General features: G+C 39.2%; 1 protein-coding gene across 10 annotated transcripts in view; it reads right to left on the bottom strand.

Moving 5' to 3' along the window:
• ABCB11 (ATP binding cassette subfamily B member 11) overlaps positions 1-25,356 on the bottom strand; it is a 206,389-nt gene that overhangs the window by 37,680 nt on the left and 143,353 nt on the right. For all 10 annotated transcript variants that reach the window (XM_057503940.1, XM_057503944.1, XM_057503941.1 and 7 more), the window contains 5 exons: positions 24,551-24,754; positions 22,934-23,104; positions 22,235-22,436; positions 21,339-21,414; positions 17,338-17,440 (listed from right to left, as the gene is read on the bottom strand). In XM_057503940.1, the coding sequence (XP_057359923.1) occupies positions 17,338-17,440; positions 21,339-21,414; positions 22,235-22,436; positions 22,934-23,104; positions 24,551-24,754 (756 nt within the window). The remainder of the gene's footprint in view (positions 1-17,337; positions 17,441-21,338; positions 21,415-22,234; positions 22,437-22,933; positions 23,105-24,550; positions 24,755-25,356) is intronic.

Below are 25,356 nucleotides of genomic sequence, written 5' to 3'. Positions count from 1 at the left end.
TAGGAATAAAGTGGAAGTTTCATGTACCACATAACCCTACTTGGGCAGGCATGATAGAGAGGTACAATGATTTGTTGGAGTCTGGCCTGAAGTAGGACACCAACAGTCTACGGGGCTGGTCAGTGTGTTTATGGATGATCCTCTGGCATTTGAGTGAGAAGCCCCAAAAAGGAGCTTTGAACCCTGTGGTCGTACTAACACACACTGCTACCTCTTCTATACAACTGTATGTATAAACCAAAGAGGAGTTATTGAAGCCAGGATATGGCCAACAGAGCAACATCTTGCTGCCAGCCCCAACTGCATTAAACCCTGGAGACACTGCTGAATGGACGTGGCCCTGGACATTTCAACACATGGAACAGGAATGTCTGGTCTTTCGGGCACCTTGGAGAAAAGGCCTGGAAGCTGGCCTCCTGTGTATTCCTTGAGTAACAGCAGAGTGGCCCCCAAAGGTCATGGTAGTGTACCCAAAACACCTAGGAGGTAAGAGCATCTTGTGGGGAAGTTTTATTTTATCTTTGTGGCCAGTGCATGTACCTCCTGTAGCCCTATATATTGACCCATCTGTACCTCCCACAGGGAGGGGGGTGAAAGTCTGGTATACTAAGCCAGGATGAGATCCCATTCCTGCCACTGTCCTATCACAGGACCCCTCTCTTGCATGTATCCTACCTGATGGACAAGATTTGCCTATCCTGGTATCATAAAAACATATATCTTACCACCCTTAAGGTTATTTTCTCCTACAGGCCCTGAGACCTGGATCCTCCCCCTGACTGCAGGTGCCATGTGATGATTGCTCTGAACTCCCTGCCTGTTCAGCTGCCGACTGCCAGCAGAATGGGCAAGCTGTGGACTTAATCTGCATAGGACTTTGAACCTAGCTGAAGCCTCTGGTTTGAGGATTATCAGGATTTTATTGCTGTTCTATTGTATGCTATTAGTCTGGTTACAATGCTCCAGTTTTCTCATACAGGGGCCACTGCAGAAGATGGGGAACAAGTAGATTGTGAGGTGAGATTTCTGGAGGGGTGGGCTGTGGGTAAAATTGCAATATTTCCAGAATCTCTTACCTGTCCTTAGTGCATCTCCACATCAATAGGTAATTAGAAGGGCTAGTGAGAGCATATCTGGACCAGAGAAGTTGGATGAGGTCCCCTTCTTTTGCAGCCGGGTTGCGAGAGACATGGGTGAGCAGAAGTGAATGACTGCTTGTAAGCAATAAATGGCTTTCTCCCACTTTATTTCTCCCTTTGACTGATTTCAGTTTCAAAGATATTTTGCCCCAGGATTTTCCCCCCTGAGTTACACCAACTTTGTTAGATACTGAGACCTCTATATATTCATTATTAAAACATTAAACCAAAAGAGAGCTTTAATAATCCTTCTATCATAGTCCTAAGATTATAAGTAGTGATGTCCTTTATTCCAAATTTGTCATTGAGAACCAAAGTTTATAAATACTTAAAAAATGGATTCTCATGTTGAAATTTTTAAAGATAGTTTGAAATTACTTCATGCATGATGGACATGCAATTAACTAAATTAAATTAATTAATTAAAATATTCTCTGATTTACTTGCACTGATAAATCTTGTGATTTGTGCTTTATTTTATTGTACAAATACAATTTTTCTCCTAGTTTTAAAATCTTCTAATGTCCTACTTGGTGCAGGGCACTGTCCTAGGTACCCAAGGTGATACAAGCACAAATAATATACAGTCAGTCACTGTAAGAAGCTCATAACTTAATAAAGGGATAAGATAATATGACCTCAAATAATGCTCAATAAGAAAGTTTCCATAGAAAGGTTCAAATAAAGAGTGATAGGGGACCAGAAGTGAGACATCAGGGCTGAAGGGTGAGGTGCAGTGATTGAGAAGGGCTTGGAGGAGGGCTGGATGGTCACCTTGTGTGAAAGCGAGACTGTGTCCACAATGGTTCTCAATACCTGCTTCCCTAAGAAGAAAGTTTTATGTTGCTACGTGTGCTCAGTCATCTCCTCTTTCATTTTTGTGTTATTTTGAATTATATTAAAGTTAATAGTGTCAATTTTAAATGCACCCTAAGAAAAATATTTTAAAACTGTATGAAGTCAATAAATGTCCACAAAACCTAATCAACCTGTTATTTCAGAAATTGTGATAACTTGTATAAGAACTAACATTATCAAACGTTTGGTGATTAAAAACTTTTGTCAAGAAGGAGCTTTAAAATTTTGAGAAAAAGGTGGAGCCAACATGGTGGCGTGAGTAGGACAGTGGGAATCTCCTCCCAAAAACGTATATATTTTTGAAAATACAACAAATACAACTAATCCTAAAAGAGAGACCAGAAGACACAGGACAACAGCCTGACTACAGCCACACATGCGAGAGCCCAGTGCCTGGTGAAAGGGGTAAGATACAAGCCCCGGCCCGGCGGGACCCGAGCACACCTCCCTCCAGCTCCTGGTGGGAGGGAGAGGGAGCCCAGGACTGCTAAACACCCAGCCCCAGCCACCCGCACCAGAGCGCAGACACAGTGCATGTGTGGAGGGCTGGAAACTAGTGAAATAGGGCAGCAAGACCTCTGAGCGGGTGCTGAAGCTGATACCCCTGTGACAAAGAAAAGCGAGTGCTTTTTGAAAGTCTTAAAGGGACAGGGATTTAACAGCTAGACGGAAACAACACAGGTCACAGCCCAGTGGCTGGAAATTACAGGGAAAACCGGGGCACACTAACCCCCTGGGCAACATCTCTGAGACCCATCACGGAGGTAAACAGCCAAACAGCACCCCCTACCCATTACCCCTCTGGGTGCTGCGAAAGCAGAGAAACAGCCTAAGGCAAAACACGCCCACAGAAAGGCAGGAAGGAAAATTCCTACACTTTGGCCGGGAAAGACACAAAGACCCAGCCTACATTCAATTACCCAATACAAGCCACTAGGGGTCACAGTTGTCCCAGTAAAGAAAGGCCAGTAGCAAGTGAAAAGTTTGGCCCTCCCAGCTGACAGTCAATAGCACCTTTCAACATGAAAAGGCAAAAAAATATGATCCAGACAAGACTAACCCAGACAGCTTCAGCATCTGCTACATCTTCCCCTGAGAAGGAACCTGGGGAGATAGATTTAACCAATCTTCCTGAAAAAGAATTCAAAACAAAAGTCATAACCATGCTGATGGAATTGCAGGGAAATATGCAAGAACTAAGGAAGGAGAATACAGAAATAAAACAAGCTCTGGAAGGACTTCAAAACAGAATGGACAAGATGCAAGAGACCATTAATGGACTAGAAAACAGAGAACAGGAACGCAGAGAAGCTGATGCAGAGAGAGATAAAAGGATCTCCAGGAATGAAAGAATTTTAAGAGACATGAGTGACCAATCGAAAAGGAACAATATATGCATTATAGGGATACCAGAAGAAGAAGAAGAGAGAAAAAGGGATGGAAAGTGTCTTTGAAGAAATAATTGCCGAAAACTTCCCCAAACTAGGGGAAGAAATGGCCTCTCAGACCACAGAGGTACACAGAACTCCCATGACAAGGGATCCAAGGAGGGCAACACCAAGACACATAATAATTAAAATGGCAGAGATCAAAGACAAAGACAAAGTATTAAAGGCAGCCAGAGAGAAAAAAAAGGTTACCTACAAAGGAAAACCCATCAGGCTATCATCAGACTTCTCAACAGAAACCCTACAGGCCAGAAGAGAATGGCATGATATACTTAATGCAATGAAACAGAAGGGCCTCGAACCAAGAATACTGTATCCAGCACGAATATCATTTAAATATGAAGGAGAGATTAAACAATTCCCAGACAAGCAAAAGTTGAGGGAATTTGCCTCCCACAAACCACCTCTTCAGGGCATCTTACAGGGACTGCTCTAGATGGGAGCACTCCTAAAAACAGCACAGAACAAAATACCCAACATATGAAGAAGGGAGGAGGAGGAATAAGAAGGGAGAGAAATAAAGAATCATCAGACCACATTTATAATAGCTCAACAAGCGAGTTAAGTTACACAGCAAGATAGTAAAGAAGCTAACCCTGAACCTTTGGTAATCACCCTAACTGTAAATGGACTGAATGAACCAATCAAAAGACACAGAGTAATAGAATGGATAAAAAAGCAAGATCCATCCATATGCTGCTTACAAGAGACTCACCTCAAACCCAAAGACATGCACAGACTTAAAGTCAAGGGATGGAAAAAGATATTTCATGCAAACAACAAAGAGAAGAAAACAGGTGTTGCAATTCTGGTATCAGACAAAACAGACTTCAAAATAAAGAAAGTAACAAAAGACAAAGAATGACATTACATAATGATAAAGGGCTCAGTCCAACAAGAGGATATAACCATTCTAAACATATATGCACCCAATACAGGAGCACCAACATACCTGAAACAAATATTAACAGAACTAAAGGAGGAAATAGATTGCAATGCATTCATTCTAGGATACTTCAACACACCACTCACTCCAAATGACAGATCCACCAGACAGAAAATAAGTAAGGACACAGAGGCACTGAACAACACACTAGAACAGATGGACCTAATAGACATCTACAGAACTCTACATCCAAAAGCAACAGGATACACATTCTTCTCAAGTGCACATGGAATATCCTCCAGAATAGACCACATACTAGGCCACAAAAAGAGCCTCAGTAAATTCCAAAAGATTGAAATCCTACCAACCAACTTTTCAGACCACAAAGGCATAAAACTAGAAATAAACTGTACAAAGGAAGCAAAAAGGCTCACAAACACATGGAGGCTTAACAACATGCTCCTAAATAATCAATGGATCAATGACCAAATCAAAACGGAGATCCAGCAATATATGGAAACAAACGAAAACAACAACACTAAGCCCCAGATGGAAACGCATCCCATGCTTGTGGCTAGGAAGAATTAATATCGTCAAAGTGGCCATCCTGCCCAAAGCAATATACAGATTTGATGCAATCCCTATGAAACTACCAGCAACATTCTTCAATGAACTGGACCAAATAATTAAAAAAATCATATGGAAACACCAAAGACCCCGAATAGCCAAAGCAATCCTGAGAAAGAAGAATAAAGTAGGGGAGATCTCACTCCCCAACTTCAAGCTCTATTATAAAGTCATAGTAATCAAGACAATTTGGTACTGGCACAAGAGCAGAGCCACAGACCAATGGAACAGACTAGACAATCCATGCATTAACCCAGACATATATGGTCAATTAATATTTGATAAAGGAGCCATGGACATACAATGGCAAAATGACAGTCTCTTCAACAGATGGTGCTGGTAAAACTGGACAGCTACATGTAGGAGAATGAAACTGGACCATTGTCTAACCCCATATACAAAAGCAAACTCAAAATGGATCGAAGACCTGAATGTAAGTCATGAAACCATTAAACTCCTGGAAAAAAACATAGGCAAAAACGTCTTAGACATAAACATGAGTGACCTCTTCTTGAACATATCTCCCCAGGCAAGGAAAACAACAGCCAAAATGAACAAGTGGGACTATATTAAGCTGAAAAGCTTCTGTACAGCACAAGACACCATCAATAGAACATAAAGGAACCCTACAGTATGGGAGAATATATTTGAAAATGACACATCCGATAAAGGCTTGACATCCAGAATATATAAAGAGCTCACACACCTCAACAAACAAAAAACAAATAACCCAATTAAAAAATGGGCAGAGGAACTGAACAGATGGTTCTCCAAAAAAGAAATACAGATGGCCAACAGACACATGAAAAGATGCTCCACATCGCTAATTATCAGAGAAACGCAAATTAAAACTACAATGAGGTATCACCTCACACCAGTAATGATGGCTGCCATCCAAAAGACAAGCAACAACAAATGTTGGCGAGGCTGTGGAGAAAGGGGAACCCTCCTACACTGCTGGTGGGAATGTAAATTAGTTCAACCATTGTGGAAAGCAGTATGGAGGTACATCAAAATGCTCAAAACAGACATACCATTTGACCCAGGAATTGCACTCCTAGGAATTTACCCTAAGAATGCAGCACTCAAGTTTGAAAAAGACAGATGCACCCCTATGTTTATGGCAGCACTATTTACAATAGCCAAGAATTGGAAGCAACCTAAATGTCCATCGATAGATGAATGGATAAAGAAGATGTGGTACATATACACAATGGAATACTACTCAGCCATAAGAAAAGGGCAAATCCTACCATTTGCAGCAACATGGATGGAGCTGGAGGGTATTATGCTCAGTGAAACAAGCCAAGCAGAGAAATAAAAATACCAAATGATTTCACTCATATGTGGAATATAAGAACAAAGGAAAAACTGAAGGAACAAAACAGCAGCAGAATCACAGAACTCAAGAATGGACTAACAGGTACCAAAGGGAAAGGGACTGGGTAGGATGGATGGGTAGGGAGGGATAAGGGGAGAGAAAAAGGGTGGTATTAAGATTAACATGCAAGGGGGGGTTGGAGAAAGGGGAGGGCTGTACAACACAGAGAAGAAAAGTAGTGATTCTGCAACATTTTGCTACGCTGATGGCAGTGACTGTAAAGTGGTATATAGGGGGGACCTGGCATAGGGGAGAGCCTAGTAAACAAAATATTCATCATGTAAGTGTAGATTAATGATAAAAAAAAAATAGCAGTTCCTGTGTGGTGACCTCCAATGAGTTCTACACAATGATATAAAGGGCATATAAAAGTGTAGGCAAAGGGTCTGTTTGTGTTTATACAGAGGATCAAAGCCTAATTGGGCTACCCCAAAAATGAACTAAGATACGATATGAAAAAGAACTTCCAACATCAGCACTCTCTGGAAGACTCATGCCAGAAGATGATCATCAAAAAACCCCAACAAAGATACACGCACTGCTACAGGTTTAGATGCACCCATCCCACCAGTTCCTGGATTTGCCATGGGAATGAGGAAGGAGATATTTAAGCTGGCCTGTGCATACAGTAAAACAACAAATTTGACTGGATCTATACTGTTGGAACTCAACCAAGAATTAGGAGAAGTGCAAATTGTAGCGCTCCAAAATCTTACAACTACAGACTATTTACTGTTAAAAGAACATGTGGGATGTGAACAGTCCCCAGGAATGGGTTGTTTTAATTTGTCTGATTTCTCTCAGACTGTTCAAGTTCAGTTGGACAATATCCACCGTATCACAGATAAGTTTTCACAAATGCCTAAGGTGCCTAACTGGTTTTCATGGTTTCACTGGAGATGGCTGGTAATTACAGGTATGCTTTGGTTATGTAACTATACTCCTATTATGTTAATGTGTGTGCACAATTTAATTAGTAGTTTAAAACCTATACATGCTGAAGTTACTCTACAAGAAGATATGTCGAGGAAATAATCAATCTTCCCATGTTTTCTTCCGCCTGCTACTTCTATAGCTTTTCTTCTTCCTTCCTAATTACAACCCTTAAATAGAATTCGTGCCTCATGTCGAATTTACCGAGTATCATAATTCTTCCAAGTGGTAAAGACACCTCAAGACAAATGCTGGGCATAGAAGCCACAGGGCATAAATATGCAAAGAAGTGAAAAGCTAACCTTTTCAAACAATAAGGCTTCCCTCTCACTTATCAACTTTACATTTCCCTGTATGGCCCTGGAAGATGACTGGTTAGCCAGAGGCGGGTAAGATTCCTCAAGGAAGAAACAACCTAAGACAGGCACAGTCGCAGGGGGGCCATCAGGTGAGAAGATGGGGATCAGCAGAGGTGAGGCTTAGAACCTCCCCCCTCATTTTCTGAGATAAATCTTCTGCATACAGGGATGTTTTATTGCCCTTGTCTAGCTCGGATTAACACATAGTCTACAGGCACACACCTGATCATCTACATTTGCTCTCTTACAACACTAAACTATATTTTCTACCTTTATCTTGTATCTACCTACCACTTCAGCATTTTATGAAATATAATAATAGAGAAATGTGGTATCCACATATAAATCAAGTATAAAAATCAAATGAATATTCATATTTGAACTGACTGTTTATAGTTCATAATGCATGAACAAAACCAAAAGCTTCTGTGATGACTGCCCTTGTAATGTTCACCATGTAACTTATTCACTATGTAAGAATTTGTACTCCATGTAAGAACTTGCTCGTTATGCATCAGAAGATTGGAGACTGACGAAAATTAGGCTTGGGGTGGATTAATGATTGTGCATTGAGTATTGACCCCCCTATACAGAATTTTACTGTTGTTAACAACCATTTGATCAATAAATATGAGAGATGCCCTCACAAAAAAAAAAATACACACTTCCAATTGTAAAATAAATAATTAACCGGGATGTAATGTATATCATAAGGAATATAGTCAAAATATTGTAACAACTTGGTATGGTGATAGCTGGTACCTAGAATTATCATGTATATAAATGTTGAATCACTGTGTTGTACACCTGAAACTAATGTAATACTGTGTGTCAACTACCCTTCAATAAAAAATAATTACCTAAAAAAAAATGTTTTTTGAGAAAAAAATGTTTTCAGGCACTTTTTAAAACTTTTAAAGAATATGTACATAATAAAATAGTCTGCAAAAAGTAGATGTAATTTGCCTTATTACAATGGTTCTTCTAAAATCTATTAATCAATCCTTATAGTCCAGTTTTAGTTACCATGTACTCTTTTTTTTCAGGTTTTATTTATTTATTTATTTTTATTTTGGTATCATTAATGTAAAATTACATGAACAACATTATGGTTACTAGACTTCCTCCATTATCAAATCCCCACCACATACCCCATTACAGTCACTGTCCATCAGTGTAGTAAGATGCTATGGAATCACTACTTGTCTTCTAGTTACCATGTATTCTTAAAAGTAACGTACCTGTGGAGGAGGGGCGGAAGATGGCGGCGTGAGTAGAGCAGCGGAAATCTCCTCCCAAAACAACATATATCTATGAAAATATAACAAAGACAACCCTTCCTAGAATAAAGATCAGAGGACACAGGACAATATCCAGACCACATCCGCACCTGAGAGAACCCAGCGCCTCGCGAAGGGGGTAAGATACAAGCCCCGGCCCCGCGGGAGCCGAGCGCCCCTCCCCCCAGCTCCCGGCGGGAGAAGAGCAGGCAGAGCGGGAGGGAGACGGAGCCCAGGACTGCCGAACACCCAGCCCCAGCCATCCGGGCCAGAGTGCAGGGCGCTCGATACTAGGAAAACAGGGCAGCAAGAACAGTGAGCAGGCACTGGAGGCTGGGCGACAGAGGACATAAGAAAAGCGCGCGACCATTTTTTTTTTTGCTTTTTTGCTGTTTTGTTTTGGCGAGCGCTTTTTGGAAGTCTTAAAGGGATAGGGACCCCAATACTAGGGAAACAGGGCAGCAAGAACAGTGAGCAGGCACTGGAGGCTGGGCGACAGAGGACATAAGAAAAGCGCGCGACCATTTTTTTTTTTGCTTTTTTGTTTTGTTTTGGCGAGCGCTTTTTGGAAGTCTTAAAGGGATAGGGACCCCAATACTAGGGAAACAGGGCAGAAAGACCGGTGAGCAGAGGCCTGAGGCTGGCACCGGAGAATAAAGAAAAACGAACGACCACCCCTTTTTTTTTTTTTTTTTTTTTTTATTAAAAACTTTTTTTTTTTTTTTTAATTAAAAAATTTTTTTTCTTATTTTTTTTTTTGGTGGTCGTTGTTTTGTTTTGGCGGGTGCATTTTGGAAGTCTTAGAGGGGCAGGGCGGGTCACTTAATCCAGAGGTAGGGAATCCGGGATCTCTGGGCACCCTAACCCCTGGGCTGCAGGGAGCAGGCAGGCCCCTTACGGAGATAAATAGCCTCCCAGCAGCTCCTGCTCCAATGCGACTCCACCATTTTGGAGTAGCTGCCCGAGCCAGGCCACGCCCACGGCAACAGCGGAGATTAACTCCATAGCAGCCGGGCAGGAAGCAGAAACCCTGTCTGCACGCAGCTGCGCAGCACAAGCCACTAGAGGTCGCTGTTCTCCCAGGAGAGGAGGGCCACAAACCAACAAGAAAGGAAGTCCTTCCAGCCGTCACTCGTCCCAGTTCTGCAGACTATTCCTATCACCATGAAAAGGCAAAGCTACAGGCAGACAAAGATCACAGAGACAACACCAGAGAAGGAGACAGACCTAACCAGTCTTCCTGACAAAGAATTCAAAATAAGAATCATAAACATGCTGACAGAGATGCAGAGAAATACGCAAGAGAAATGGGATGAAGTCCGGAAGGAGATCACAGATGCCAGAAAGGAGATCGCAGAAATGAAACAAACTCTGGAAGGGTTTATAAGCAGAATGGATAGAATGCAAGAGGCCATTGATGGAATTGAAATCAGAGAACAGGAACGCATAGAAGCTGACATAGAGAGAGACAAAAGGATCTCCAGGAATGAAACAATATTAAGAGAACTGTGTGACCAATCCAAAAGGAACAATATCCGTATTATAGGGGTCCCAGAAGAAGAAGAGAGAGGAAAAGAGATGGAAAGTATCTTAGAAGAAATAATTGCTGAAAACTTCCCCACACTGGGGGAGGAAGTAATCGAACAGATCATGGAAATACACAGAACCCCCAACAGAAAGGATCCAAGGAGGACAACACCAAGACACATAATAATTAAAATGGCAAAGATCAAGGACAAGGAAAGAGTGTTAAAGGCAGCTAGAGAGAAAAAGGTCACCTATAAAGGGAAACCCATCAGGCTAACGTCAGATTTCTCAACAGAAACCCTACAGGCCAGAAGAGAATGGCATGATATATTTAATACAATGAAACAGAAGGGCCTTGAACCAAGGATACTGTATCCAGCACGACTATCATTCAAATATGACGGTGGGATTAAACAATTCCCAGACAAACAAAAGCTGAGGGAATTTGCTTTCCACAAACCACCACTACAGAACATCTTACAGGGACTGCTCTAGATGGGAGCACTCCTAGAAAGAGCACAGCACAAAACACCCAACATATGAAGAATCGAGGAGGAGGAACAAGAAGGGAGAGAAGAAAAGAATCTCCAGATAGTGTATATAACAGCTCAATAAGCGAGCTAAGTTAGGCAGTAAGATACTAAAGAGGCTAACCTTGAACCTTTGGTAACCATGAATTTAAAGCCTGCAATGGCAATAAGTACATATCTTTCAATAGTCACCCTAAATGTTAATGGGTTGAATGCACCAATCAAAAGACACAGAGTAACAGAATGGATAAAAAAGCAAGACCCATCTATATGCTGCTTACAAGAAACTCACCTCAAACCCAAAGACATGTACAGATTAAAAGTCAAGGGATGGAAAAACATATTTCAAGCAAACAACAGTGAGAAGAAAGCAGGGGTTGCAGTACTAATATCAGACAAAATAGACTTCAAAACAAAGAAAGTCACAAGAGATAAAGAAGGACACTACATAATGATAAAGGGCTCAGTCAAACAAGAGGATATAACCATTCTAAATATATATGCACCCAATACAGGAGCACCAGCATATGTGAAACAAATACTAACAGAACTAAAGGGGGATATAGACTGCAATGCATTCATTCTAGGAGACTTCAACACACCACTCACCCCAAAGGATAGATCCACTGGGCAGAAAATAAGTAAGGACACGGAAGCACAGAACAACACAGTAGAGCAGATGGACGTAATAGACATCTATAGAACTCTACATCCAAAAGCAGCGGGATATACATTCTTCTCAAGTGCACATGGAACATTCTCCAGAATAGACCACATACTAGGCCACAAAAAGAGCCTCAGAAAATTCCAAAACATTGAAATCCTACCAACCAACTTTTCAGACCACAAAGGCATAAAACTAGAAATAAACTGTACAAAGAACGCAAAGAGGCTCACAAACACATGGAGGCTTAACAACACGCTCCTAAATAATCAATGGATCAATGACCAAATCAAAATGGAGATCCAGCAATATATGGAAACAAATGACAACAACAACACTAAGCCCCAACTTCTGTGGGACGCAGCAAAAGCAGTCTTAAGAGGAAAGTATATAGCAATCCAAGCATATTTAAAAAAGGAAGAGCAATCCCAAATGAATGGTCTAATGTCACAATTATCGAAATTGGAAAAAGAAGAACAGATGAGGCCTAAGGTCAGCAGAAGGAGGGACATAATAAAGATCAGAGAAGAAATAAATAAAATTGAGAAGAATAAAACAATAGCAAAAATCAATGAAACCAAGAGCTGGTTCTTTGAGAAAATAAACAAAATAGATAAGCCTCTAGCCAGACTTATTAAGAAGAAAAGAGAGTCAACACAAATCAACAGTACCAGAAACGAGAATGGAAAAATCACGACGGACCCCACAGAAATACAAAGGATTATTAGAGAATACTATGAAAACCTATATGCTAACAAGCTGGGAAACCTAGGAGAAATGGACAACTTCCTAGAAAAATATAACCTTCCAAGATTGACCCAGGAAGAAACAGAAAATCTAAACAGACCAATTACCAGCAACGAAATTGAGGCGGTAATCAAAAAACTACCAAAGAACAAAACCCCCGGGCCAGATGGATTTACCTCGGAATTTTATCAGACATACAGGGAAGACATAATACCCATTCTCCTTAGAGTTTTCCAAAAAATAGAGGAGGAGGGGATACTCCCAAACTCATTCTATGAAGCTAACATCACCCTAATACCAAAACCAGGCAAAGACCCCACCAAAAAAGAAAACTACAGACCAATATCCCTGATGAACGTAGATGCAAAAATACTCAACAAAATATTAGCAAACCGAATTCAAAAATACATCAAAAGGATCATACACCATGACCAAGTGGGTTTCATCCCAGGGATGCAAGGATGGTACAACATTCGAAAGTCCATCAACATCATCCACCACATCAACAAAAAGAAAGACAAAAACCACATGATCATCTCCATAGATGCTGAAAAAGCATTTGACAAAGTTCAACATCCATTCATGTTAAAAACTCTCAGCAAAATGGGAATAGAGGGCAAGTACCTCAACATAATAAAGGCCATCTATGATAAACCCACAGCCAACATTATATTGAACATCGAGAAGCTGAAAGCATTTCCTCTGAGATCAGGAACTAGACAGGGATGCCCACTCTCTCCACTGTTATTTAACATAGTACTGGAGGTCCTAGCCACGGCAATCAGACAAAATAAAGAAATACAAGGAATCCAGATTGGTAAAGAAGAAGTTAAACTGTCACTATTTGCAGATGACATGATACTGTACATAAAAAACCCTAAAGACTCCACCCCAAAACTACTAGAACTGATATCGGAATACAGCAAAGTTGCAGGATACAAAATCAACACACAGAAATCTGTGGCTTTCCTGTATACTAACAATGAACCAACAGAAAGAGAAATCAGGAAAACAACTCCATTCACAATTGCATCAAAAAAAATAAAATACCTAGGAATAAACCTAACCAAAGAAGTGAAAGACTTATACTCTGAAAACTACAAGTCACTCTTAAGAGAAATTAAAGGGGACACTAACAGATGGAAACTCATCCCATGCTCGTGGCTAGGAAGAATTAATATCGTCAAAATGGCCATCCTGCCCAAAGCAATATACAGATTTGATGCAATCCCTATGAAACTACCAGCAATATTCTTCAATGAACTGGAACAAATAATTCAAAAATTCATATGGAAACACAAAAGACCCCGAATAGCCAAAGCAATCCTGAGAAAGAAGAATAAAGTAGGGGGGATCTCACTCCGCAACTTCAAGCTCTACTATAAAGCCATAGTAATCAAGACAATTTGGTACTGGCACAAGAGCAGAGCCACAGACCAATGGAACAGACTAGAGAATCCAGACATTAACCCAGACATATATGGTCAATTAATATTTGATAAAGGAGCCATGGACATACAATGGCGAAATGACAGTCTCTTCAACAGGTGGTGCTGGCAAAACTGGACAGCTACATGTAGGAGAATGAAACTGGACCATTGTCTAACCCCATATACAAAAGTAAACTCAAAATGGATCAAAGACCTGAATGTAAGCCATGAAACCATTAAACTCTTGGAAGAAAACATAGGCAAAAACCTCTTAGACATAAACATGAGTGACCTCTTCTTGAACATATCTCCCCGGGCAAGGAAAACAACAGCAAAAATGAGTAAGTGGGACTATATTAAGCTGAAAAGCTTCTGTACAGCAAAAGACACCATCAATAGAACAAGAAGGATCCCTACAGTATGGGAGAATATATTTGAAAATGACACATCCGATAAAGGCTTGACGTCCAGAATATATAAGGAGCTCACACGCCTCAACAAACAAAAAACAAATAACCCAATTAAAAAATGGGCAGAGGAACTGAACACACAGTTCTCCAAAAAAGAAATACAGATGGCCAACAGACACATGAAAAGATGCTCCACATCGCTAATTATCAGAGAAATGCAAATTAAAACTACAATGAGGTATCACCTCACACCAGTAAGGATGGCTGCCATCCAAAAGACAAACAACAACAAATGTTGGCGAGGCTGTGGAGAAAGGGGAACCCTCCTACACTGCTGGTGGGAATGTAAGTTAGTTCAACCATTGTGGAAAGCAGTATGGAGGTACATCAAAATGCTCAAAACAGACTTACCATTTGACCCAGGAATTGCACTCCTAGGAATTTACCCTAAGAACGCAGCAATCAAGTTTGAGAAAGACAGATGCACCCCTATGTTTATTGCAGCACTATTTACAGTAGCCAAGAATTGGAAGCAACCTAAATGTCCATCAATAGATGAATGGATAAAGAAGATGTGGTACATATACACAATGGAATACTACTCAGCCATAAGAAAAGGGCAAATCCAATCATTTGCAGCAACATGGATGGAGCTGGAGGGTATTATGCTCAGTGAAACAAGCCAAGCGGAGAAAGAGAAATACCAAATGATTTCACTTATCTGTGGAATATAAGAACAAAGGAAAAACTGAAGGAACAAAACAGCAGCAGAATCACAGAACTCAAGAATGGACTAACAGGTACCAAAGGGAAAGGGACTGGGGAGGATGGTTGGGTAGGGAGGGATAAGGGGGGGAGAAGTAGGGGGGTATTAAGATTAACATGCAAGGGGGGGTAGGAGAAAAGGGAGGGCTGTACAACACAGAGAAATCAAGTAGTGATTCTACAACATTTTGCTATGAGGCTGATGGACAATGACTGTAAAGGGGTTTATAGGGGAGACCTGGTATAGGGGAGAGCCTAGTAAGCATAATATTCGTCATGTAAGTGTAGATTAGTGATACCAAAAACAAAGAAAAAAAAAAAAAGGGCAGTTCCTGTGTGGTAACCTCCAACGAGTTCTACACAAGGGTATAAAGGGCATATAAAAGTGTAGGCAAAGGGTCTGTTTGTGTTTATACAGAGGATCAAAGCCTAATTGGGCTACCCCAAAAATGAACTAAGATACGATATGAAAAAGAACTTCCAACATCAGCACTCTCTGGAAGACTCATGCCAGAAGATGATCATCAAAAATCCCCAACAAAGATCCACGCACTGCTACAGCTGTAGATGCACTCATCCCACCCGTTCCTGGACTTGCCATGGGAATGAGGAAGGAGATATCTAAGCTGGCCTGTGCATACAGTAAAACAACAAATTTGACTGGATCTATACTGTTGGAACTCAACCAAGAATTTGGAGAAGTGCAAATTGTAGCGCTCCAAAGTCTTACAACTACAGACTATTTACTGTTAAAAGAACATATGGCATGTGAACAGTCCCCAGGAAAGGGTTGTTTTAATTTGTCTGATTTCTCTCAGACTGTTCAAGTTCAGTGGGACAATATCCACCATGTCATAGATAAGTTTTCACAAATGCCTAAGGTGCCTAACTGGTTTTCTTGGTTTCACTGGAGATGGCTGGTAATTACAGATATGCTTTGGTTATGTAACTATACTCCTATTATGTTAATGTGTGTGCGCAATTTAAGTAGTAGCTTAAAACCTATACATGCTGAAGTTACTCTACAAGAAGATATGTCAAAGAAATAATCAATCTTCCCATGTTTTCTTCCGCCTGCTACTTCTACAGCTTTTCTTCTTCCTTCCTAATTACAACCCTTAAATAGAATTCGTGCCTCGTATCAAATTTATCGAGTATCATAATTCTTCCAAGTGGTAAAGATACCTCAAGACAAATGCTGGGCATAGAAGCCACAGGGCATAAATATGCAAAGATGTAAAAAGCTAACCTTTTCAAACAATAAGGCTTCTCTCTCACTTACCAACTTCACATTTCCCTGTATGGCCCCGGAAGATGACTGGTTAGCCAGAGACGGGTAAGATTCCTCAAGGGAGGAACAACCTAAGACAGGCACAGTCGCAGGGGGGCCATCAGGTGAGAAATTGGGGATCAACAGAGGTGAGGCTTAGAACCTCACCCCCCTGTTCTGAGAGAAATCTTCTGCATATGTGGATGTTTTATTGCCCTGGTCTAGCTTGGATTAACACATAGTCTACAGGCACACACCTGATCATCTACATTTGCTCTCTTACAACACTAAACTATGTTTTCTACCTTTATCTTGTATCTACCTACCACTTCAGCATTTTATTAAAAATAATAATAATAAAGAGAGAAATGTAGTATCCACACATAAATCAAGTATAAAAACCAAATGAGTATTCATATTTGAACTGTTTAGAGTTCATAATGCATGAGCAAAACTGAAAGTTTCTGTGATGACTGCCCTTGTACTGTTCACTATGTAACTTATTCATTATGTAAGAATTTGTTCTCCATGTAAGAACTTGTTATGCCTCAGAAGATTGGAGACTGACGAAAATTAGGCTTGGGGTGGAATAATGATTGTGCATTGAGCATTGACTCCCCTATACAGAATTTTATTGTCATTAACAATCATTTGATCAATAAATATGAGAGATGCCCTCACAAAAAAAAAAAAAAGGACAGACTTCCAATGGTAAAATAAATAAGTAACCGGGATGTAATGTATAGCATAAGGAATATAGTCAAGATAATGTAACAGCTTGGTAGGGTGATAGCTGGAACCTCGAATTGTGTATATAAATGTTCTACCACTGTGTTGTACACTTGAAACTAATGTAATGTAATACTGTGCGTCAACTACCCCTTCAATAAAAAAATAATTATTAAAAAAAAAAAAAAAGTAACGTACCTGTGTTCCCTTAAAATAGTGCGAGACATTGAGAGTTTTCATCAAGTCCTAATGGGTTGTCCTGTTTAGCTAGAGTTAGTGAATTACTAGATGTACACTTTGACAACTCATACAAGCATGCCCAGGAGAGACTTCTTCCATTCCCCCATCAACTACCTTTCCACCTTCTTCATAAGTAGACGTATGATCTACAACAGCTAATGGAGCTTCATGTACTAGGTAGGAGAGTTGAGACTTGGATTGTTGCCGGATGGAAGCTCTGTAAATAAATGGAAAAATGAAAAATTATGTAGATTATGGGCAGGTTGGAACAGGTTTCAAGCCTGTATCATATGTGTCAAATAAACAGAAATGTGTGGTGAGTCACATGGCAACCCAGAAAGGGAGCTTCCTGGTTAGGTTTGACAGAGCTAGTCTAAGGGCAGAACTAATCAGGACAGCTGCTCTGGGCTCCAAGCTAGACTCTGATTCAGAGTGTACCCAAGGAGGGAGAAATGGGAGAGCAAAGCTCTCCCACTAGTCCAACAAAAAAGACCCAAGAATCAAATCCATTCTAAATCTACATGTTTCTGCTAATTGCTAACATGGCAATGACCCATTGCCTTTACCTCCCTTTGGTTGTAGGCTTAGTTTTGATCTCTCTCTTTCTCTCCCTCTCCCCAGGCTATCCCTGATGTTTGCTTTAGTGTAAGGCCACCTGGATTTCAGGTACTGCATACAAATGTGCTAGTAGGAGAGAGTTGGGCCCCTAGTGACATTTTCTCCAGCTATGTACCACCCCTAGCAATACATTTAGTTAGAAAATATCTTATTGAAATGTAATTTATCTTTATGTGTTCATTTATTCATTCATAAGAAGCTTATGGGCACTATATCATGCAGAACAATACCAGTACTGTGGGGTTACAAAGACTGGTCAGTCACAGACTTCTCCCTCAAAGGGCTTAAAATCTTGTAGAAAAGAAACATGTACCCAACTCTAATGTAAGGAAAAATGTGGTAAGTGCTCTAAGGCTAGGAAAAGAGTATAAAAATTTTAAGGAAAAGGAAATGCATGGCAGGTGTTACCAAGAATGGCTTCATGGAAGAGGTAGCCAAGGAAGGATCTGGATATTTGTAGGTGAAAGGGAAAAGCATTTCTGATTAAGAGTTTGCAGCATGGATACAAGAGAGACCAGGGTTGCTAATCACATATACTCAGTATAGGATAGACAGAGCAAGCAATTGGTTCAGGTTTTGTTTTTTCCTGAGATTTCTGGGAAAGAGACTCCTACTTTCCTGTAGGTTAAACTTGAAAGTATGTAGTGCCAATAGCTGCTGGTAATTATGTTAAGACCCTTAAGGAAAGAAACTTCTTGAATCATGAAGCAAACAGTGAAAAAAAGTAGAGCCATAAGGAAAGAGAGAAACACTGTATGCATCTTGGACACATCACTGAAGCCCCAGTCTTGCCTGAAGCCAAAGCATCCTTGGATTTTTATGTAAACTGATTAGACCAGGCTGAGTTAGGTTTTAAGTAATATTGCATAAAGAGAGATATTGGAAATGTGGAGACCTACATCAATTGTTTTAGTGCAATCCAGACAGAACCATTCACAAGTCTCATTCATATCCAGGTGAAATTAGACTAAAACCAGTATCAGGGGGATGCCCACCTATTATACCTGCTCATTTACCCATCTTGAGAAGGGAGTAGTGACATCAATTTAATTACTCTAATTTGTTTCCATATTTTGTTGATAGCACCACCATCCTCTTAGTCACCAGGTTCAACAAGGTACATGCATCTTAAGTCCTTCCTCTTCCTTGCTCTTGCACATTCAAACTCTTGCCAAGTCTCATTATGATCAGCCATGAAACCACTCCTCACCCCAATTTCCTGCTACCACACTGCCCTCTGGGACACCTCGATTCTCTCCCACCTGATGAAACTACAGCAATGGAGTTCTTTCTTTGGGTTAGATAACTAAGATCAAGACATCTTTTCCAGAAGGTGTGAAGAATAGGTATGTGTTAACTGGAGAGAGCAGAATGCATGACAGGGTTGAGGTTTAAGGTCACGGGCCTCAAAAGAAACCCACAGCATTAGAAGTCATAGTACGAGTCTGCAGAGAAGGAGAAGGTATCAAAATACATTTGACTGCCTCCTGGTTCTGAGGCAAGAAGACCTATATTCTTGTACCCTTGGATTTCTACTTTCATATTTCTTGAGTCTTTCCTTCTCTCCCTATTCCCCAAGCCATTCCACCTGTCGTGCCCAAGCAGTCCCATAAACACTAGAGTTAGAATTCTATCACATCCCTTTTCAGAAATGTACATCTTCCACTCCCTTTTTCAGAAACCATGTATCACTTCTCACTGCAATTAAAAACAGCTAATTTGGGGAATAAATGCTGTCTCTCTCAGCATTAGCATTTAGGAAATTAGTTATTGTTATACATTAAATTGTTCTTGAACTTAAATATATTACTAAAGAGGGACTTAGCCGTCAGAAAAACCAAAGCCAATGAAATAAGATACAAATTAACATTTCACTTGAGCATATTTAAAAAAAAAATCTGTCAGCATACACAATGAGATATTTTTAACTGACTTTCTTATTCAAACTTACAAATTTTTCTCTGCAGGAAGTATTAGCTACTCCCTGTGTATAGACTGTACATATGGATTTCTCATCTTAGTCACTAAAATTTGTGAGAACAAATAGCTGAATAGGAACTATTTGTATTAGAAATGATTATCTGGTCCTGATAATGAACTGTAAGTAAACTACTTAGATAGAGCAGGTAGAATTTGTTCACCTGAAGAATTAAGAAAACACTTATTATTATCTTGGCATGACCATGAGATACACTTCCTCTTTGCAACCTTTAACCTAGTGATCAGAGGAGATGCCCAGTCATTCTCTGTGTTTAAGAAGTTTATTGGTATCTTCAGGTTGTAATTCTAATGACCCTTATAATTTATTTTTTTCTTCCAATCAGAAAAATATGGTTAAATGTAATGCCAGATGTATATAAAGATTGCCTAATCATTGTGGCAACATTTGTAGCTTTTATATTATAGAGTAATTTGAAGCTATTGCTTTATCATTTTTCCAAATTCAACAAATTCAATAAAACTAGCATTTCTTAAAATATTTCTAAATAGACTTCTTCTAAAAAAGAAAAATAAAAACTACAAGCATGAGTTCAGTGAACTGTTCTTTGAATATTAAGTATAAGTAAATTTGTGTTTGAACTACTTGGAGTTGTTACCTAAATATTTTATTTCCCTCATTAACCAGTTTTCAATAAACAATTAGCAAATGAATGAGCAAATCCTTTAAATGAAACTTTTCTTAGAGCATAGCCTTGAATTAAATTTCCTAGAAATGGAAAGAGCAATGGTAGAGAAATATGCTGCCAGCCCATTGCCTAAAAGTCTTCTGACTTGAAAAAAAAAGAGTCTTGAATAACATTTTAATGAGTATAATCAGATAATCCTGGGCAGAATTATTTTTAATACACAGACTTTTAACATTAAAGGAACTACTTTATTGGAACTCTGAGACCAGGACAAAAGATTAAAATTTATAGTCTTGCTTGAAGCATACTCCAAAAATATGTTTGAAAATAATTATCCATATAGTCATAGAAAAATAAATAGTTGGTGTTTAAGAAAATTATCTTTAAATGCTCCAAATACATTTCTTGTTTCATCTGGTTAAGGAATGCTTTGACTTTGGATGGTTTACTTTGGGAGCAGAAAGGTTTTTAATGCAGTTGCAGCTCAGTGGGTTAAAGAGTGGAGAGGCTAAAGGCATTATCCATTTGAGATAATGTTTTATACCACAGTTAGCTTTGGTTGACAAGACTAAACACAAATTTGTTTAAAAATCCCCTTTCTCAGCTTAATTAACAACATTTCAAATATAGAGCATCTCTATAATGATCCAGTAAGATGAGAAGCCAAAGTTAAAATATCTCCATAAATTGGAAACAGAAATGACAATACAGCAGGAGAGGATTCATTTGCATGTTCATATTACACAAGACCTGAGGTTATGCTTAGGGCCTTCCTAGTTGTACCTGAGATATTGCCTGAGGATCATAGCTGCAGAGAGCTCCTTAAGAATATCTGAAAACTTTAAAATCTGCCCCATGGCTTGAGCTTACCTTAAACTAGACTGGTAACTCCCTCTGCTAAAGGTCTGTCTGCTGTCCAGTAAGGCACCTTCAGTTTCACCTTTTCCTATTCAATACCACATGAATGATTCATTAATGTATACATAAGCAGAACAATATCAAAATAAAATTATTTATGTTTGCCTAACATCATTACTATGTCTGATGATAAAATATTCTATTAACTTTATTGCAATAAATAAACTTAGCACTTGTCCTACATTATAACAAAAAATTGCAGAATACTCAGCAGAATGGAGCCTTTATACTGTATGGAATTTATACTATGTGTTATAACCACAGAAATAGATATCCTATAGCATGAATCATAAAACACTTACAGGAAGCCCACTAGAAGTGGCTTCTATGATTGATATGCCAAATTTTAAAAAATCTTTTATAAGTCAGTGGAGTTCACAAATTGAGATGTGATATGGTAGAGAAAGTTTGGAGTCATGGTTAATGTAGGTTGAGATAAATCATCAAATCTGAAAGTTCAGACTGAAAAAGAGAAGATTCACTAGGGCCTAAAGAATCTATCTACACTAGTGAAAATAAGCATAACACTTTTTAGCCATCAATTAATTCACTTAACCAATAGGAATAGAGCTCCTACTATGTGCAGGACACTTTGGAAGTTTCTACTATTTGCAAAGTGTGGGGTATGGAGGGGCTGGTGATGAAAGTTCTTCCACAGAAAACCTGGATTATATCAAGTAACTGAACCTCTGAGCTTTTGTTCTTTCCTTTGTCATCTATATTATGCTTCCAAGGGCTTTGGGGAGAACAGATAAGGCAGTGTACATTAAAATGCATGGAAATCCATATAACATTATATATGTGAACTATTTAGTATAATGTTCAAGCACAATGGAAAAGGCACTTGCCTTTTATGTCCTCTTCACCAAGGGCTCGATCTCCTTGACTTTGCAAAGTCACCAGAGTGAAGTAAACTCCTTTTCTTTCTAACAGTTCTTCATGGGTGCCTCTTTCCACTGCTGTTCCATGTTCAAAACCAATAATGACATCTGCAGCTCTGACTGTGGATAGGCGGTGAGCGACTGAAATGATTGCATGTCCATGCTGAATCTGCAAAAACGTACAGTGCACCATTAAACAAGACTGGAAAACAGAGCTGACATTGACATTTGAATCCACAAACAAGTCAGAGCCTTGGTCATTGGGAAAATCCTTAAATAAACTGTGCAGACATTAGAAAAGGCCAACACACTTTCTCACAGCCATAAATATCACCAGTTACTGCTGTTAATCAACAGCTAAAAATAAAAAGAGAAAATTTTAAAGTCAAATATAAGTTAGACTTAACTAGTTTACCTATTAAATTTTACATGCACAGTGTTTAGAATACTTCTATTCAACTGTGAGGGACTTTGTAGTCAGCCACTATGTCCTGAACATTCAGACTAGATACACTGACCCATGTAGTCTCCCTCTTCTCCCCCCACCTTCATTCCATCTCTGTCTCTCTCTCCCTCTTTCTCTCCTTTCTCAATGAGCTGCCTTTCCTACAGCAGCATGAGCATTTCCACGCAGACCTGTAAAATGAAGTCAGACTTCCAACAAACCTCACTCAGTGCCTCTTGTACCATGGCTTCGCTCTCATTGTCCAGTGCTGAGGTGGCCATGTCCAGAAGCAGGATCTTGGGGTTTCGGACAAGGGCTCTAGCAATGGCTACTCTTTGTTTCTGGCCACCACTCATCTGGCTTCCTCCTTCTCCAACAAGAGTGTCAAATTGCTGGGAAAAGGTGACATCAGTAATGAAGAGGAAGAATTTGATGGCTCCCAACAGTGACCCATTATGAGGTATTTTCTAGCTTCCTCCTCAAGCAAGACTTTTTACAGGTCCAACTTCACTCTAAGAAAATCATCCTTTCCCCAAACAGATTACTGTCTAGTCAATATTTGTGTGGAAGATTTATGCTTTCTTTCATTCCCAGGCTCATGGGGCTGTATAAATTTTTCCTCTTTTGCTCAACTTCAGATAAAATATTTACACCAAAATAAAAGTTGATCAGGGTCTTGAAAATCCATCTTGGAGGATTAAAGCATTTACCAAATCCTGGTTTCTTTTCTCTTACTAGACAGCATAGAAAAACACAGTGCTAAAGCTATCTTTATATTGTTAGTGAAAGATCAAACTAGCTTTATAATCATTACCATCAACCAAATAGTTGAGTACCTTGCATGCCTAGCATTATATTGGAATCTCACAATGAGGCGGTTCTCCTGGAAAAGGAAATGCTGGGGTTAAGGGTTGCCCAAGTTCATAAAGTTTGCTTGTGGAGAAACTGGAATCTGTATGGAGGCATTCTGTTTCTAAGTTTCATACTCTTTTAACCACCAGACTACATCATGTTCTCAGCTGCAATCCTATTCATATAGTTAACTTAGAAGACCAAGTAGGAATTATTCTAGAGTGCAGACATTGGAGCTAGACCAGCTGAATGGGAACCATTTCTCTCTTGTCTTGAGCAAGTTATTTGACCAAAATCCCAGTTCTCCATCTATACATGGGGATAATAGTAGCAGCTAATTGACAAGGAGGGCTGTGAGGGTAGATGAGTTAATAGATAAAAAGTCTTTAGAACAGTGCATGGTAAAAGACTATATGGATTTTATCTGGTAATATTTTATCTAGTAAGTCATCTAGTAATGACTTAGCAGACCATTGGCCACAAAATCCATATAAGTATATTAATATGGAGTTGGTTTTTGTTGTCATTGTTTTCAAAATGAAGATAAATGAGGGGATAAATGAGAATATGTCAGATATAGTATTGAGGATGCTATATTAACTGCCTAAGCACAAAGAAATTAAAGAAAAAAATTGTCTACACTGATAATAGTAGACATCAAAAGAGCATTGTACAAGTTATTGCCATATAACAAATTTATCATCTGCTTGGACAAATGTTTAATAGATGAAATAAGGAGATTATATCTATGCCAAAAGGAGCTTTTAAAAGAAAGTTCCCCAGTTGGTAGATTTTTAATGTGTAATAACATGTTTTCAGACAAAGGGGAACACTTGTGGTGTATTTCTAGGTGCACATGAAACGAAACAGAACATTAAGAATTTAATTATTTAGGATTCATGTGAAAGGAAATGATAGTACTGTGTGACTTTTTTTTTTCCTTTTATGACTTCTGGGTTTCATTCTGAAATGAGAGTCTTGGGTACCTGGGGCAGGCTCATGATGAAGCCGTAGGCATTGGCTGTCTTGGCAGCTTGGACTATATCTTCCATTGTTGCATCTTCTTTGCCATACCGAATATTCTCTGCAATGGTGGTGGAGAACAAAACGGGCTCTTGCTCCACTATCCCAATCTGAGCTCTAAGCCACTGAATATTAAGAGATCGAATGTCATGGCCATCCAAAGTCACCTAGAGAACATGAGCACAACATCACATCTCTTGGAATCCTTCAGTGTTCTGAATCATAATACTAAGATGTACTTGATCTACAGGGAATAAAATTAGAGACTGACAAGAATGTAACAGAAACAATTCCTCTTAGAGTGTGGATGTTTATATAAGGGTAACAGTATATAATTGGTGTATATATTTCAGTGTAGAAACATAAATGATGGAAAGGTCACTTAATTTAACACAGTTTGTCCAATAATGGAAAGGTTTTTAATTTCTCATTAAAGAGTAGACTCAGTTATTGACCATACTTTGAATATTTTTATCTTTTGACTCATGACTTCAAAATTTTCAATGAACTTTAAAATATACAATGAAAATAAGCACTGATCTCTATCTTGTATATATGTTTTATATTAAACTTTATTTTCTGGCCAGATTTATCAATTAGCACTTTGCTGTTCAAAACCCATTGAAAATGTAAGGGGGAATATCAAATAAAAATCACTATTAGCAAAAGCATAAAAATCTTACATCAAGAAAACATGATTTCCATATATTCAGAGTATGGTTATGCTGATATGTAGGAAAGAATATCAGGTAATGAAATATCTGTGACA

This window comes from Manis pentadactyla, chromosome 6 (assembly GCF_030020395.1).
Source record: "Manis pentadactyla isolate mManPen7 chromosome 6, mManPen7.hap1, whole genome shotgun sequence".
In the NCBI taxonomy this organism is placed as follows: Eukaryota; Metazoa; Chordata; class Mammalia; order Pholidota; family Manidae; genus Manis; species Manis pentadactyla.
Note: the sequence above shows the minus strand (reverse complement) of the source record. Positions and strands in the feature narration are given on the sequence as shown.